A 16,569-nucleotide genomic window follows, 5' to 3' on the forward strand; every position below is an offset into this window, starting at 1 on the left:
GTCACTCACAGTGATAATGAAAGGCGACACATATTTCCAGCAGATCCTGAAGAAGATTGGAGGAGGGAAGCCTAGCATCATCTCCACATCTTTAAAATAGTTCTTGTGGCCTAGGTGGGAACACAACATTGAAATGAACACCTCAGTGTACATCCAGCTACTGTGGCCTTTAAATAGAACATGTAGAAAGTGACTTGGAGGACTCACCATAGACATACATTATACAGATGCACATAATGCAAGAGATGACGACCAGAGAGAAACTGGCAGCGTAGTTGTCCATAAGCAGCAACCAGTATATTCCTGCCTAAAACACACACAGCATAATAGATGAAGTCAATCCATGGATTAAGGATGTGTGTCTTGTTTTGTTTGCTCGAGTGCGTTTTTGTTACTCACCCGTGTGGTCAGCGGCACTCCCAGGAGGAATCCTATTATAGCGACTCCCAGTGTGACATAGGTCTTATTTTTGATAATCCAATCAGTTCCAATCTCATCTACTACAGCCGTCACCAGAGTCTCCAGTAGACAAAACTACAACATTGAACAGAAAGAAAATAAATTGTATATCACTTTTTTTCCATGAACTACTAGTTAAACAGGAAATTTACTAAAATAAATACTAGTGCTGGTAAAGCAAGTAAGGTGAAATGTGTAGGTAAAATTATACAAAAAAAAACCACTAAATAAAAATATACATAAAAGGAGAAGGGGGAAAAGATCTGAAGAGATCATACTTTAATCTTAAAATCCTTAAAAAGTATAAGACCAAATGTTGAAATGATCTAAAGTAAAGTTTGAATAGAGTCCTATAAGTGGTCCAGGCTGAATTACTACTGTTCAAATGCTTGGTGTCAGTAAGACAGTATTTACATTTATTTTATTATTTTAAATTGTAATAATATTTCACCATATTCCTAGTTTTACTTTATTTTGTTCATTAGAGAATCCTTAAAAAAAAACTTCTAACCAATTCCACACTTTTGATCTGTAGTGTCATTGCAGAAATCTGCAGTAAAGAAAAGAAGGACAAATAAAAATACCTGAGTACCAAGGCCCAATAAAATTAGCATAAAGAAGAACAGCAAGGACCAGAGTGGTGATATGGGCAGCAATGTTAGGGCCTCCGGGTAGGCCACAAATGCCAGGCCTGGCCCATGATCAGCCACCTCTGACACATCCACCCCCAGATGATTAGCCATGAATCCCAGGATGGAGAAAATAACAAAGCCAGCGTACACACTGGTGGCACAGTTTGTTACACTGATGATGATACTGTCTCTGTTTGAAAACAGACAAATAAATGTTATAATTATTAGTAAGTTTGCAGTCATATCACAATTTGAACTGAAATTCTTTCATTCCTTCATTTCACATAATACAAGTTAGAAGGTCTATGCATTTATCAGTAGCAGCCACATGGGGGTGCTACAGAGTAATGCATGCATGTCATCAAGCACTCACCATACTCAAATGCACAATACTTAAAGTCTAATGTTTTAAAATGACACAGAAGCAGAAAAAATAAAGGGATAAAATGTTTATTACCTAAAACAGTTATTGTGGAACTTGTTATATGATGCCATGGTGATAAGCCCACCCCAGGCGCAGCCCAGTGAATAGAAAATCTGAGAGGCAGCATCCCCCCATACCTGCAGAACACAAAATATGTTATTATAAACATAAAATCAGTGATCACTTGCAGCTACAGTATGTACTGTTGTATAATGTACTGACCTTGGCATCTAGAATTTTCTCCCACTGAGGGGTCAAATAGTATTTGATACCACTGACGGCTCCTTCCAGAGTGATTCCTCTAATGAAGAGAATGGTCAGCACCACATAAGGGAAGGTTGCTGTGAAATATACCACCTGAAGAAAGATATAAAATTAAAACTCAATTTAAAAAAACCTAAAAAAATACATGTAGGTATGGTAAGCAGCGCTATTTCAGTGTTATATTATTTTGAATAAGCTTTTATTTTTACATTTTTAATTATTTTAATATCAGATTCTATTCAGCTTTCACTTTTGTTTATTAATTCTTTATTTTTCTCAGCTAGTTGCCAAAGTTTTTTATCTAATATTCACATTTTAATATTATGTTGCAGGAATGGATGTTCAACTCACCTTGCCTGATGACTTGACTCCTCGAATGAGGCAGAGGAACACAACCACCCATGACACAGCCAGACAGCCCAGTATAGGTAGACGCACCTCACCGAAGTTCCCAATACCATCAGAGATATTCAGCACATAGTTCCTGAGAGGGCAAAACCAGAAAAAGAGGGGTGTGAGAGACTGCAGGATGTAATACAAAGCATAAACAATTCACTCATCAAATTTATCATGCTAATCTAAGTATTAATATTTTGTCGGAGCTTGCTTTTAGGTTAAATGCATTAGAGCATCAAAAACAACCTCATCCACCACACAATGAATGAGTTTACAGAAGGCAGGAACAAGAAGGTCTTTCATACCACAGGGACAACACAGTCCATAGGGCACAAACCATTTATAAAAGATGTTAAACTGTCCACAAACATCTCATGGTCAAAGCCTTGTATTCTCTGACCACAGGCAGTAAAGTGAAGCATTCATTCCAAACCACATACAATCACAATCACACTCTTGGAAAAAGAAAACATTCTGTGCCTTTCTTTCCCATTGTTGTGTTATGTCATCCTACATGGTGTTCAAACATCATTCAACAAACACATCTGTCAAGTCCAGTGCACAAAGATCCAAACATCAAGACAAAATGCACGACTTCTGCAAACATGTATTAATTACCAGCTTTCAACCATCAATCTGTCATGAATTTTCCGAACTGATGAAAAATGGATTGACTATATAATTATCTTGAGATTCAACTCTCTGGATCTTTTCTTGCTAGCATTTATATTTGTGTATATACATATACAGAATTCAGTGACACTTATTTTTTGTCCTGTTCATTTATTTAAAAATACATACAAAAATGTCTCTACTATGAGAAGATTATTTTAATTTCGGTATTAAAATTAATTTGAATATTTTTAGAGGGCATAAAGTCAAAATGTTATTAATAATTATTATTTATTATACTACTTATGTCTTAAGAAAATGATATATTAACAAATACTGCACTACTTATTAATATTTGAAAAGTATTTGCCCAATCAAAGTTACGTGGTCCAATCAACATGCAGAAAAACTGGAAATTACATCATAGAGAGTACCAGCTCAATAAGTCTCTTAAAAATCTTTTAAAATATCCAAGAAGCCTTTTTAGACAAGGCAATGTTAATTTTAGGTTTTGAAATGTCATGCAATGTAACTTACAAAAAACTATAATATAGTTTATTTTATTTTATTAATGATTCATAATATATATAAAAAAAAAAAAAAGTTTTACCTTTAGACAATTTTTATATGTAATTATAATTATAATTACTACAGTAAGATCCATAGATAAATCGAGCCATAAAGGTGTGCATTTACCTCCAGTACTCTTCACTAGGACTGGTCCTTTTAGTGCGGTTGACTATCTCAGTCATCCCTGACACGACAGCGGACACATTGGCGAAGGTGGCATTAGCTCGTGGAGTGCCCATCACTCCAGCGCAGTCAGGAGTGTTCCAGGGGTTGTTACAGTACGTCCAGGGCAGCAGGTTTGTCATGGACATGAAGAAGTAATAAAATGCAATGCAAATCACCACATTGTAGTAAATTCCAATGTAGGTAGAGACCACCATCATTCCATAGCCAACACCTTGAAGGAAAGAGAACAACCAAATGACAATACGTTAAAGGATATTTAGCTTTGAATACCCAGAAAGCAATAGACTCATCTGAGAAACCCGTAATGTAACATCAAAAATAACAACAACAGTGAACACAAAAATGTATATTAAGATTGCATGATCGATTATTTTGACAAATATTAAAATATTGCTTTGCAATACAATAAAGCATTTAAGCATATTCTGCATTTCCCAATTTTAACAGTATGTGCAAAACATACCAACCAATAGGTGGTGTCTATTTTCATGAATTAAACATGATCTGGTGGCAGTAGAAATACTAAAACCCACTAAACAAAACAAACTGAAACTAAACTAAACTAAATTAATTAATTCAGTGAGTGACCCAAACAATTATAGGAAAAGCTAGCTGTGAAGTTTTTTCTGTTCATCTTCTATTTATTCTCATACAAAATATTATACAAAATTTAATTATTCGAGAAAATTAATCAGCTTTTTGTCTTCAGAAAATGTTTGCCACAATGACTACTAATTTAACGGATATCTATTATAAAAGTAAAAATGTTTGGACTTGAAGAAATTATGACAGTGAAACTGGTGCATTTATATTTATCATTCACATGGCACAATTTTAAACCGAACTCAGACCACCTCTTGAGTTTGTGAGGAGTGTTTAGATATTGCAAGCCACCCTGAGGTGAAGAAAACATTGTACGAGTATATGTTTAAAAATAATTACTAGTTTAATAATGTAAAACAGGTCATGCCATACATACAAAGGGCAAACCAACCCACATAGATTTATCTGTGACTTTTCAGTTTTCATTTAAATATTTTTTGTTCTCACACCTCCTTTAACGGCCTCATGCTTACCTTTAAACATGGGGCTGACCTTCCAGACTCCCAGGCACCCGAGGGAGGTAAACTGCCCAAAGGAGAGCTCCAGGAAGAACAGAGGGATGCCACAAAACACCAACATGATGAAGTATGGGAACATGAAGGCACCTGTGATACACAAACACTCACAGAGTTACATAACATATTTTATCCTGACACATTAGTCTTCTAGTTAAGGCAGACAAGTAGGTGTTCTTATTTGCATAAATAGTAAGAAACAAAAGTAGTTTAAAAATGACTATTTTCAATTATAGCGTTCCATAATGTTTCCGCACATAAGCGAGTAACACCTAATGTTACACAACAGATCTAATTTGATTGGACGAGCTGCATTTCAACTGCATAATGGAATGGAACGTGGATTCATTGCTTTGAGTGTTTTAAGCCACACCAAGCCGACGAACTACTGGCAACGAAATCAGACTGCGGGGTCAGCTCACGTCGGCAGTGTCTGGGTCCAAAGCTGCCCTGACAAACCAAGCTGATGCTCAACATCCGAAGGGCAAGTTACACGTCCGTTCTGCGCCTTTCTCGTGCACTGGTTCGCCAGCTGAACAGCCAATCAGAATGATCAGATGAGCTCTGACGCCGATTCAACATGTCGAATTGGCCGGAAAAAAGCCGATGAGGACCAACTTCAGCCAACACACTGAGAATACTTAGTCGGCCGACGAACAAAAACTGTCCGACGGCCGACCGTCGGCTTGGTGTGTACCGGGCTTTAAAGGGGTCATCGGATGCCCATTTTACACAAGTTGATATGAGTCTTAATGAAAAGTCTATGACATACTTTGGTTAAAATTTCTCAATGGTAGTGTAAAAAATCAGCTCTGTTTACATCAAGCCATTCTTGCTTTACATGTTAATGAGCTCTGCTGGCCCCACCCTTTCTTCCGTGGGGAGATGAGCAGTGCTGTTTGCTTTAGCCGCGAAACTGGCACGCTATTAGGAAAGGCGATTTGCAAACCCTTTTACTCACTTCTTCTGTAGATGAAGCTGGATCACGAATGATTCACGCGAACATATACGCCTTTAGGCAGATCGGGGATCATAGCATTCCCTTCAAGACGAAAGTAACGTTAATCCTCTGCGTCCTCAGATATCGGGAGTAAATGACGACTGCTATATTCATTATTACATCCAATAACTAAATACTTCAATCGCTTTATCAGAGACATTCTTGTCTTCCCCTGCACCAGAGTCGACACAATGTCGGACAGCTCTCAGCTCACTCAGGCAGGTTTAAGGTAAAACGGCCTTGTCGATCAACTATCGTGGGAGCGGTCTGTACAGAACTACGTAATTCTGACAGGAATCTCAGAACAGCCTGATTTGAGAAAGAGGATTTTAAAACAGGGATTTTTTATCATTATAGGATTGTGTACACACACTTCCAACACATATTTATGTTCAAACAACTTGTAAAGTGCATTTTGCATCCGATGACCCCTTTACAGACAAGGGTGGAGTAGAGCCCGTGGGCAATCCGGCGTGCAGTCGCTGATGCTCGCTAAAGCATGCAATCGCTTTCATATGTGCGCTGTTTATTGGTTTCACTTTCGCTTTTGAAATCGATCACGTTCAGCAAGGAGGGGAGAGGATAGAAAGTGGGAGCACAGTAACTCGTTTGGGGGGGGCACAGCCCGCGAATGCCCCCCCTTGGCACCGGCCCTGCCTTAGCCCAGTCAGGTGTGCCATGAAAAATTATCCATACTTCATATCTGTATTATAATTCGTCATTATTATTTTAAATCAGAGGGTTTTAAATATGTTTAACCAATGCCAATCGTTAAAAAGAGCTCGTAACTCCACCCCGCCTCCTTTCAGATTGATGCGCCGCCCACAACCTGGAGGAAACAGATCTCCGCTTTTTCGCAATGCAAGGGTAAATAAATAATAACTGATGTTTGAATAGTACAGCGTTTTCTTTACTCAGCAGGCTTGTCCAGGGCGGGCACAAATAGTTCAAAAAAAGGTTCTGATGCCCTGTGGCCTTACAGGACCATAATTCATCCTTGTTTAAAGAGCCTGGAGTTCGGTTACTTATTTGAATTCTGGGCTAATTCAGGGTAGGGCTTCTGATTAGAGGCAGCTCTAGGAATATGAGATTGTGGTTTCCGGGCCAGGTCATTGGGGACCTGCTGCTAGAGACCCTTGCTTACTCTAGCCTGGTCTATTTTAAGTGAGGTGTGTTATGAGACTTGATACCAAATGAGTACCCTTTTAAGGGAGCAAAGAATTTGGAAAGGACCCAGTGCTGTGACTTACAAAAACAAAACCCTAAATACCATCAATTTTACTTTCGATTACATCCATAGACTTTCAGACTTGCATGAAAAACAATGAACTTATTCTATTTTAGGAATCTAGCAAGAAATTGTAAAATGCTAAACCATGCAAGAAAAGCACAGAAAGAAAGACAAGATAGATTTTGGGAGAAGAATAAAGTAAAAAATGGTCACCTCCTCCATTCCTGTAGCAGAGGTAAGGAAACCTCCAGACGTTTCCCAGCCCCACTGCGTAGCCAACACTGGTGAGGACAAACTCAATCTGGTTGCCCCAGTTTCCCCTTCTGGAGTTTTCATCTTTCTTTACTGGCTCTCCTGGAACTGCTCCATTCTGAAACAGACATACGTATGAATGAAATGAAAATTTCAGATGAAAATCGCTCTCATGAGTCAGAAGTAAACAAATGTTGTTTACAATAAGCACTCACAAAACAGAATCTTAAAAAAAAAAAAAAAAAAAAAAAAATGAAGTAAGAGGATATTTGATGCATAATATGCTCATGAACTGTGTTCAATCAACATCAAGATTCCAGGTTAATATTTATGAATGAATGTGAAAGTATATTTTAGCTGCTGTGACTGATTGTGGTTTTATTTATTTTTTTGATCATTTTTCGGACCTCCCCAAGTTAACCAAGTTAACTCCCTAAACTGCATTTTTGTATTATATGGTCATCCAAGTCATTAAAAAATGCATACATAAATTCTTATAAAATGGTTTCAGGTTAAATTCAGCATGACACAAGTTAACTGCATTATCAAAACCAAAATTAAACAAGAACGTTAATGCCATGGTGAAGTGATACTGCACATGCCTCCAACATATGGAGCTCCCATGATGATGCAAGTTTGGGTTTGGGTTGTCAATTCATAACTCTGGTCCCACCACTTTCTATAGCTCTCTACCAATAAAAATGTGTTACAAGAAGACAACTACAAGAAAGTAAGAATTTAGTCACATGTCAGAAAGTTTGTGTGAATTTTGAGAAAACTCCTAAATTGCATGCAAACACTGTTGAGGGCTCATTGAGCGTGCTGGAGTGCACTTGATGTGAACTGAAATCACCGTCATGTGCACAAGACAAACATTTGGTCTTGTCAGCCTGATTTAAAGTTTACTCTCTCCATCTGCTCTCATCAGATACTCTTCATGTTGACCTCTAAGGCAAGCTCACGATCTGATCTAAGCATGCGCTCTGTCCGCACAGTGAGCACGCTGCGGGAGATGAACATTCAGCGCCCATGCTTGCGATCTTCCCTGCAGCTCTAGGATGAATCCAGGCTGCATTTGATGATTCTAGTGAGCAATTTTGCTTTACAAATGCTTAGTTGACAACTAACTATGTTTAGATATTGTAATTGTAAACTGATAGAGTTTCATCCTTTTCTTCAAGTATAACTGTGACTTAATTCTGACAATTGTAACTTCATTTTCATCATGTGAAATGGTCACTTAATGTGAGTTAATAATTGCATATGTAATAATTAAAAATAATTAGAAACTCTTTAGACGAAGTACCACTGCTGTGATATGCTGAGTGCCTAAATATAAAAAGATTTTGAGCTGGCTGTATAACTGTGTTGTAATATTTTTAATGGCAGCAAGAGTGTCAGCTGTAATGGTACTCCTGCGTTTTTTATTTAAGGTATTTAAGGTTTGCTTCAGGTTACACAAGGCACTAAACACACACATACACACACCTAGACTCAATGCAGCATCTGAGTCTGAGCTCCCTGGGCCATTGCTTCCCGCAGGATCACACAGACACATGTGCATCAGCAAAATGAACAATAATCCAAAGATTGCCTTTCAGCCCAAATGAAATATTCATTTTGTTAAGCATTAAACAATGCAACATTTCTTGAACAAGAACACAAAAACCCTAGTGAATAGACCCTAGAATACACAACTATCACTTATTCTTGAACCTGCAACGGTCTAACTCTACAAGTCCACTAAAGCAGATTGAGTGAAGCTGAGGAGGCATTTTCAATTCATTCTCTACAGGAGCTGAGTAACAGACTTGCGCAGGGGATTGTGGGACTGACAGCAAAGCAGAACGAGAGGTGAGAGTGTCAAAACAATGAGAAACACTCAACTTAATGCAAACTGGTTGTGTGGCAACCAAACACTGTAAGGTTAAGGCAGTGACATCTGTCATAAACAATTGAAAGTATCCTGTAATTTCTGATGGATTGTTGCAAATTAATGCAATCATAATTGCAAATTAATCAGGTTTTTGACCATGTAATGTAAGCAAATACTGCCACGCTACTGTATTTAAAGAGAGTATTGAAGAGATTTATTCTGCATCAGTGGACACATAGGTTAAGTCTGCTTTTGACCTGAGACTGGGTGAAGTTTAGCAGCTGGGCACCTGAGATGAGAAAAAGGAGGAAATTCAGAGTAGACTAAAACAGGTGGGATCCTTGAGGTCAGAACACCTGCAAGATGAACCGACTTTTAAAGATATAAAGTCTTTCTTTCATGAAACTCTAGATGGTGCAGACTGATGAGTTTTTAACTGATGGTATTCACAGCATTAAATGACTTGGCACAAGCTGATTGGTTCATGTTGCATACGCAACCATTGAGCTTACTGCTTTACATTGAAATGGCTGGTTAGCATCCACTCGAGCATTTTGCAGTGTGCTTTCAGAGTTCCTCTAAAATCCTCCCCCTTCCCCAGCTCCACTTGTATAGGTCTGCTATGGGTTATTTTATATGCTATTTGTGCAGCATCAGTATGTCTTAATTACTCACAGCACCGCATTGCCATATGCATTGGCAGTAGCAAGTTCCTGTACTTGCTTGCAGCAGCATCAGAAATAATCTACAACTACAGCAATAACCAACACCAGCAGCAATTCAGCAGCAGCTTAGCAGATCTATTCCGCCAATACCAAATCCATTAACATTGTCATATCCATAACCATGCTAAAATCTTCAGAGAGTTGTCATGACAGAAAAATGCTTCATTGAAATGCTAGTCAATACTTCTCTACATTTATCCACCTATAGTATTATAGTACAACAAATTATACAAGGGATTGCAGCTCTATAAATGAGACAGTTGATATTTTCCAAAACATGTCCCTTCTGCGCTCATACGAGGTTATGTTGGGTTTACCTTCCGGTAAATTAATGAATTGTTTAGTTAAGTCTTTATCCGCTGCACTCTGTGATCCCTGTCCCTGTGCTTTTGATTGCCCAGGTGTTTCAGCCGTTGCCATTCGCTCCAAGGGTCTGTCTTACTGAGCACAGAGTGTGAGAGAGAAGATCGTCCAGCTGGGCCCATCTGCCCTTTTACGTAAGACCAAGACACGCTCATAAATACAAGGCCTCAGGGGGACCTGAGTCAAATGAGTGGTTCAGTTATTTGAATTTCTAGAAAATAAACTGGAAAAAACAAGGAAAAAAGGAATAGAAAAATTAGTGGTTCATACTGAAAATCGCATTAAGTGACCAGGTGTAAACAGCCCCTTTGGGTTTGAGACATTAGTCTTTGCAACTTTAGGGATCTCATCTATGCACGAACAGCTTGTAACATTCCAAAGACAAAGGAAAACTTGAAATCGCATCATATGACCCCTTTAAAGAAAAGAGAGAAAATAAAAAAAGAAGACTTCCTTAAAACTACTCCAAAAAACAAAAACAAAAAAAAAACACTGCTTCATATAATCAGTACTAATAGTAATGGTATTAATCTTGATCTCTTCAGGTTGTATTTTCACCAAAAGTTAACTGTTCCACAATGTCCTGCCCTACAACCTCAAACAGTAAGAAGAATCTACCCATGAAGCCTGTGACTGACAGCAGCACATCTCCCTCTGAGCAATTCATTGCAGGTATGTGACCCTGTCAAGCAAAGAAGGGATGTGAGAACTGACCTGTGACTTCTCAACTTAACACCCAGAATGCCTGGAGATGTTCGTGCAGAATGTGGCGTGATATAACGCACAGTTCAATGAAACCTCAATATGGTGTGTTTAAGTGTTTGGAGCATAAGCTATATGCGTGTTCACATTCAGAATCTTTTTGATTAACTTTCTGAAGTCTTAAATAAACCAACAAAAACAAGAGTGACAGTATTTGTACTTCATTCTTCCAACCATCACAGACTGTCATCTGCTCCAATGAGCTGCATTCAGGGGGCAAAAATAAATTATTATATAAATTAATTATTCATGCTTCCCTAAGAGAGATATAAATATTTCTAACTGAAATATAAATATTACTAAGAGTAAATATTTTGATTACATTTAAAACCTCAAAATAATTCTCATTTTATGTAACATACTAATCAAATGTCACAGATTATGTAACATACAAGTTGAAAGACATAATATTTAGTTGTATTAAACGATTATTGATGCATCCCTAAGAGAACTATAAATATTTATAAGGTATAGAGAAACAGAAATTCTCCTGGGGGATCTATTAACTTTTTTTTTTTAAATTTTGCCCCCTACAGATTGTTATGTGCTCTGGTTGAGCATGTCAAATTTGCATCACTGAATAAACACGTAAGCACACTTATCAGGGGACCTTTCCCACATCAGCTCATCTGATTTCTATGATTAATTAACCTTGGCACTACAAAATCAATCTATTTTAAGTTATTTAAAATATGAACTGAGAAGGGTGATGCCATGGTTATAGACTGAACATTAAACCCACACTCATATGAAATCATTGTGCCCCCAAAAAAGACTCTACAAGACTTCTAATCCTGCAGTGGAAGATATACATACTGTGAAGAATCAACGACTTCCTGCTCACTGAAGTTAAAGAGTCAAAGGTGTGGCCTATGAAGTGACCTTTGTAAAAAATAGTGCAGATTCCAAAACCCTCTCCGGGCAGTGAAACTTCACAAGGATACACAGGTCCAAACATAAAAAGAGATTAGAGACCTACTGCTGATTAATGCTGCAAAGCATTTCCCAACAGGCTGGACAGTTTACAGGAAAGCAAGAAAAAAAATGACCAAAGCAATGTGAGAATGTGAAAGAAACAGAAAAGCAAGGAAGCCAAAGGAAATGTGCTCTCCAACACTTCTGAAATAGTTAAATACCCAGGTCCACTGGGTTCACCGTTCATCAGAGCTGACCTTTCCCCTTTCTAGTGCCCCCTATACAGACTCCCAGTTCACATTTCAAAGGCAACATCCTCAATCTTTCTCTGCTGATGAGGGCTTCATTCTTCTTAGGAAAAGAAGGGATATACAACAGGCCTGTTCAAAGATTCCAGTAAGACTTTCACCTCGGGTTTATTTATCACGGTCAGAGGTAAGAACACAAGGGTTGTGATTGCTACCAAAAAGCCTCTTACAGAGCATATTTTCATTCTATATTCTACAAGTCAACTACAAGGCATTTGTATGATAACTTTCTGAAAAGCAAACTATTGCACTGACATGTTAATTTCTGTATCAGCAAATTCAGTGTTTTTGGGGTGGGACAACCGGTTTGTGTCCTAAACGCTGATGAGGATGGGCAGAAGGAGTGGTAGAAAGCAAAAACGTTGACTTAACTCCTTTAGTTATGGTCCCCTAAAAAGCACTCAATGACTAAACAAGGGCGGGTTCATTCTCTTCAACTGGAATGAAATTAACCAGCGTGGACAGTCCTTAAAGACGCCATTATCCAGTTTCTGTGAGGTGAAAGTAATTCTGCTAAAGATGCAAAGCTTCCGCTTCTCACCCTGTGAGCAGTAGGCCATATTCCTGCTCTCTCATAGGTTTAGACCCTGAAAACACTCTTCTCAAGCTTGATCAATCATCAGCAATGGTGACTTGACAGGCAAAGCAACCCAAAATCTGAACAAGGGGCACAAAAGTGGGGAAGTGACGGTGGCCTAAGTGTCAGGTCATTAGGAGTTCACGTCACTCAATCCACACACACGCTGTCACATACACGCCCATATGTGAGGATATGTTTATAAAGGCTGGCATAAAGCAACATACAAGCAATCCGGTTCCACAAGTGTTTTCAATGCAATAAAGTAAGTAATTATTACTATGGGCAGCTGATCTGGTTATTAGGAATTATGGAAACATCATGACATACTGCAGAATAATAGTAACGATTTTAAACGGCAAGGCTATTAAGCTGCAAATTAACAAAGCGCTACAAAATTTATTTATATATTTATTTATTATTTTTAAGATATTAATACTTTTTATTCAGAAAGGAAGCATTCAATTGATTAAAAGTGACAGTAACAACAATAAAAGTTTTGCACATCTGTTTTCAACATTGATAAAAATAAATATTTCTTGAACACCAAATCTGCATCTTAGAATGATTCCTAAAGAATCATGTGACACGGAAGACTGGAGTAACGACTGCTGAAAATGCAGCTTTGGCATCACCAGAATAAATTCTATTTAAAACTATATAAAATAGAAGTAGTTATTTTAAATTGTAATAATATTTAGCATTCTTACTGTTTTTACTATCAAATAAATGCAGCCTTGGTGACTTTCTTAAAAACATTATATCGAAAAAATTATTACATAAACGTAGACACAGACAGAAGCGTATTATGCACAAGAAACAGTGGTCACAAGCTTCACAAGACAGGTACCGCACAAGTGTTTGTACTACATGGGCTTCCATTTAAAGAAACTAAAAGTTTATCTTCAACCCATAAACCAGTTTTAATCACTAGGCAGGATCCATAACAGCTCTGGTAGCCATCTTGTGGGAGTCATTAGGTCTGAGGATGGCTCTTCATGGTCATACAACCAAGAAACTGGCTATTATTCATGAATCATGACTGTTTTGTTCTATAATAAAAATGCCTACTTCTTAAATGGTTATTTTCAGAACACCTGAATGGAGTCAAACACCTTCTAGAATCCAGATCAAATGTTCAAGAGGACGCATATCTGTCATTCCTTATGTCATGTTTCTGCACAGTTCAAGACATTTATAACAGCATTTCAAGAATTACCAAAGCCATTCTAAAGAAAAACTGTACACTTTAGTGAATGCTCAAAACTAATTATACCAAAGACTTAAACATAAGACCTAAAGACAGTTCCTAATCCCTCTAGTTCCCTAGTTACTTAAAAAAAACAATCTGAAAGATTTTCTTGAGAAGTTCCCTCAGAGTTTTCACCCCTATGTTGATAACTGAGGCCTCAACATTCCATATACACTTCTAGACTCACTGTTATTTCTCACTTCCTTTGGTCTTACCTTTGTGCTGTCCATTGTAAACCCCAGGTAGTAGCGCCTACTCATACAGGAACCTACAGCATTCAGGCAAGCATCAGCGTGTAAGCAGGGTCAGAGTAGACTGACACGGCTCCATGTGGAACCTATTCTACCCTCGAGCCGTGGGTGGGGAGAGGGGAGGAGCCTGGAGGTGTGGCTTTAGGGAGTTTCACTGGGTCACAAGGCACATATTCAAATTGGTCGCTTCTACCTATACACTGTCACCAACTATAATGCTATAGGCTGTTACATAATTTTACATTGTTATGAATTACATAACAGTAAAGATGTCACAAAAGATTGCAAATATAGATCTGTACATAGAAAGCCAGAAAACCAGATCTAGATGAAGACACGCTTCACATAACCAAATCATTTAATTAATGCTCAGTGAGAATGATAAGGGAATGTAACCTGTGGAAGTGTGAGCCATTGCAAGCTGTTCACCTGCTCATCACACAATGTTATCTCAGCATTTTTGTTTGTAGATTCTACACAACTATGTATGTTCAACCAGCTTGTCCTAGTTACACAGAGACATAAACAGTTTCCATTGGCCTTTCTCTGTTGTTGTACTCTGGGCTGATTCTCATTATTGCTGAGCTATTTGCATTTGTAAACACAGAAACAAATGAATTTGTTATGGAGGGACTGAATTTGGGGGACGACCCATTTTAAAATCACAATATGCTCAAGAGGGCCAATTAAGAGTACTTTTAAAGGCCCATTGAAGGCATTCAGGGTTGCATAAATCAGCCCAATTTCGGCTGACATCAAACATAGAGATGCAATGTCAAGCAACTTCAGCTTCTAGACTGAAAAACATCTTCAGAGTCCATTAGCATTAGAGGAAACAGATGGAAACAGAAGTTCTGATCACATTAAAAGATTGTTTGCCGTGTATAATGTACAGCATTGTGTTCACTGGCCTGGAGAAACAAGATTAAATCAACTCTATTTCCTGGCTGGAATGACAACAAAATATTTGTGAAAGCATTTACATGCTCGTAATGTTTAAAACAAATATTTTAAATATAATATTTGGTCTTAACTTGCTATTGCCTATTCATCACTTATGTAATATTTGTGTATACTTTCAGAACGTCATACACAAGCATGATGTTATGGTTCATGCACCTTCTGTTTAGACTGTATTTTGTCAGGGATTATGAATGTATGCAGAGATTATGTTCTGCTGAATTAAGTCAACCATCTTAAACACAAAACTTGCTCAGATCGATGTAAACAAGAAGGTTATATCACCTCTCTTCTTGGTATCCTTGTGCAGAAATAATGCGAAAGTTACTATGTCCATACGCTTTACCTGCGTTACATAATCATGACTAAGTTTATAGATAAACTATACCGTTCAAAAATTTTAAATTGGCAAGATTTTTTGTTGGTGGAACATTTTTAAAAGAAGTCGCTAATGCTCGCCAAGGTTGCATTTATTTGATCGAAAATACAGTAAAAAATTTAACATTTTGAAATATTAATACAGTAATATTTAACATTGAATATTTAATAAATATTGAACCACTGATTTCACATTATCCTTCAAAAATCATTCTGATATGCTGTGCTCAAGAAACATTTTCTATTATTATGTTGAGAACAGTTGCTGCTTAATCATTTTTGTTGGAACTGTGAAACTTTTTTTGTGAATAGAGTGCATTTATTTCAAAAATAAATCTTTTGTAATATTATAAATGTCTTTAACATCACTTTTGATCAATTTAGTGCATCCTTGCTGTATAAAAGTATACATTTCTGTCCAAAAAAAATCCAAACTTTTCAATGGTAGTGCAAACATATATGCATGAAATTAATATTATCATGTAAAACGTCTTGTGGTTATACAACACTTGCAGCTATAAATACATAGTGTGTTTTTTAAATCTTGGCTCAATTTACTTTCATTATTAATGGGTTGCCATAAACAAACTTTTTTGATTTCTTTAAAAAATACTAAAATTAATTTATGTTGTAATTGACACTATGTCAGCAATGCTATTGAATCAGCTTGATTTCTATTGAATTGCATTCAATAAAATACATTACATATTCCTTTAAATTTGACTTAAACATTAGTTTTATTACAAAATCTTTTCTATATAAAATGTGTTACAGGCCTATATGTTTTTTTAGAATATGTAATTTAGAAAATGATTTAAATCACAAGAGAATCAAACAAAGACCTACATGTAAAACAAAACCAAATCTAATCACAAATGCATGTGATGCCTTGAGGGGGTGAGTAAAGCGTGTGGAAAGAGTTTTGAGGCTGTTCTCCTGACAGCTCTGAATCGAAGCCCTGACTTTTTCATCTCTCCTGCATCCTGAGGCCTCAGTTTGTCATGGCATGTGCATGGCTTGGAGTTTGCTGAAGCCCAGACTGAGTGACTGCTTTACTG

At 37.4% G+C, this 16,569-nt stretch overlaps 1 protein-coding gene across 2 annotated transcripts in view; it reads right to left on the bottom strand.

Moving 5' to 3' along the window:
* The window catches only part of slc6a9 (solute carrier family 6 member 9), a 51,347-nt gene that overhangs the window by 3,845 nt on the left and 30,933 nt on the right, over nt 1–16,569 (bottom strand). For both annotated transcript variants that reach the window (XM_079378585.1, XM_079378584.1), the window contains 10 exons: nt 7,106–7,262; nt 4,620–4,751; nt 3,484–3,754; nt 2,131–2,263; nt 1,738–1,872; nt 1,549–1,652; nt 1,044–1,281; nt 400–534; nt 208–307; nt 10–110 (listed from right to left, as the gene is read on the bottom strand). In XM_079378585.1, coding sequence (XP_079234711.1) covers nt 10–110; nt 208–307; nt 400–534; nt 1,044–1,281; nt 1,549–1,652; nt 1,738–1,872; nt 2,131–2,263; nt 3,484–3,754; nt 4,620–4,751; nt 7,106–7,262 — 1,506 coding nt within the window. The remainder of the gene's footprint in view (nt 1–9; nt 111–207; nt 308–399; nt 535–1,043; nt 1,282–1,548; nt 1,653–1,737; nt 1,873–2,130; nt 2,264–3,483; nt 3,755–4,619; nt 4,752–7,105; nt 7,263–16,569) is intronic.

This window comes from Barbus barbus (assembly GCF_936440315.1).
Source record: "Barbus barbus genome assembly, chromosome: 26".
NCBI classification, from domain to species: domain Eukaryota; kingdom Metazoa; phylum Chordata; class Actinopteri; order Cypriniformes; family Cyprinidae; genus Barbus; species Barbus barbus.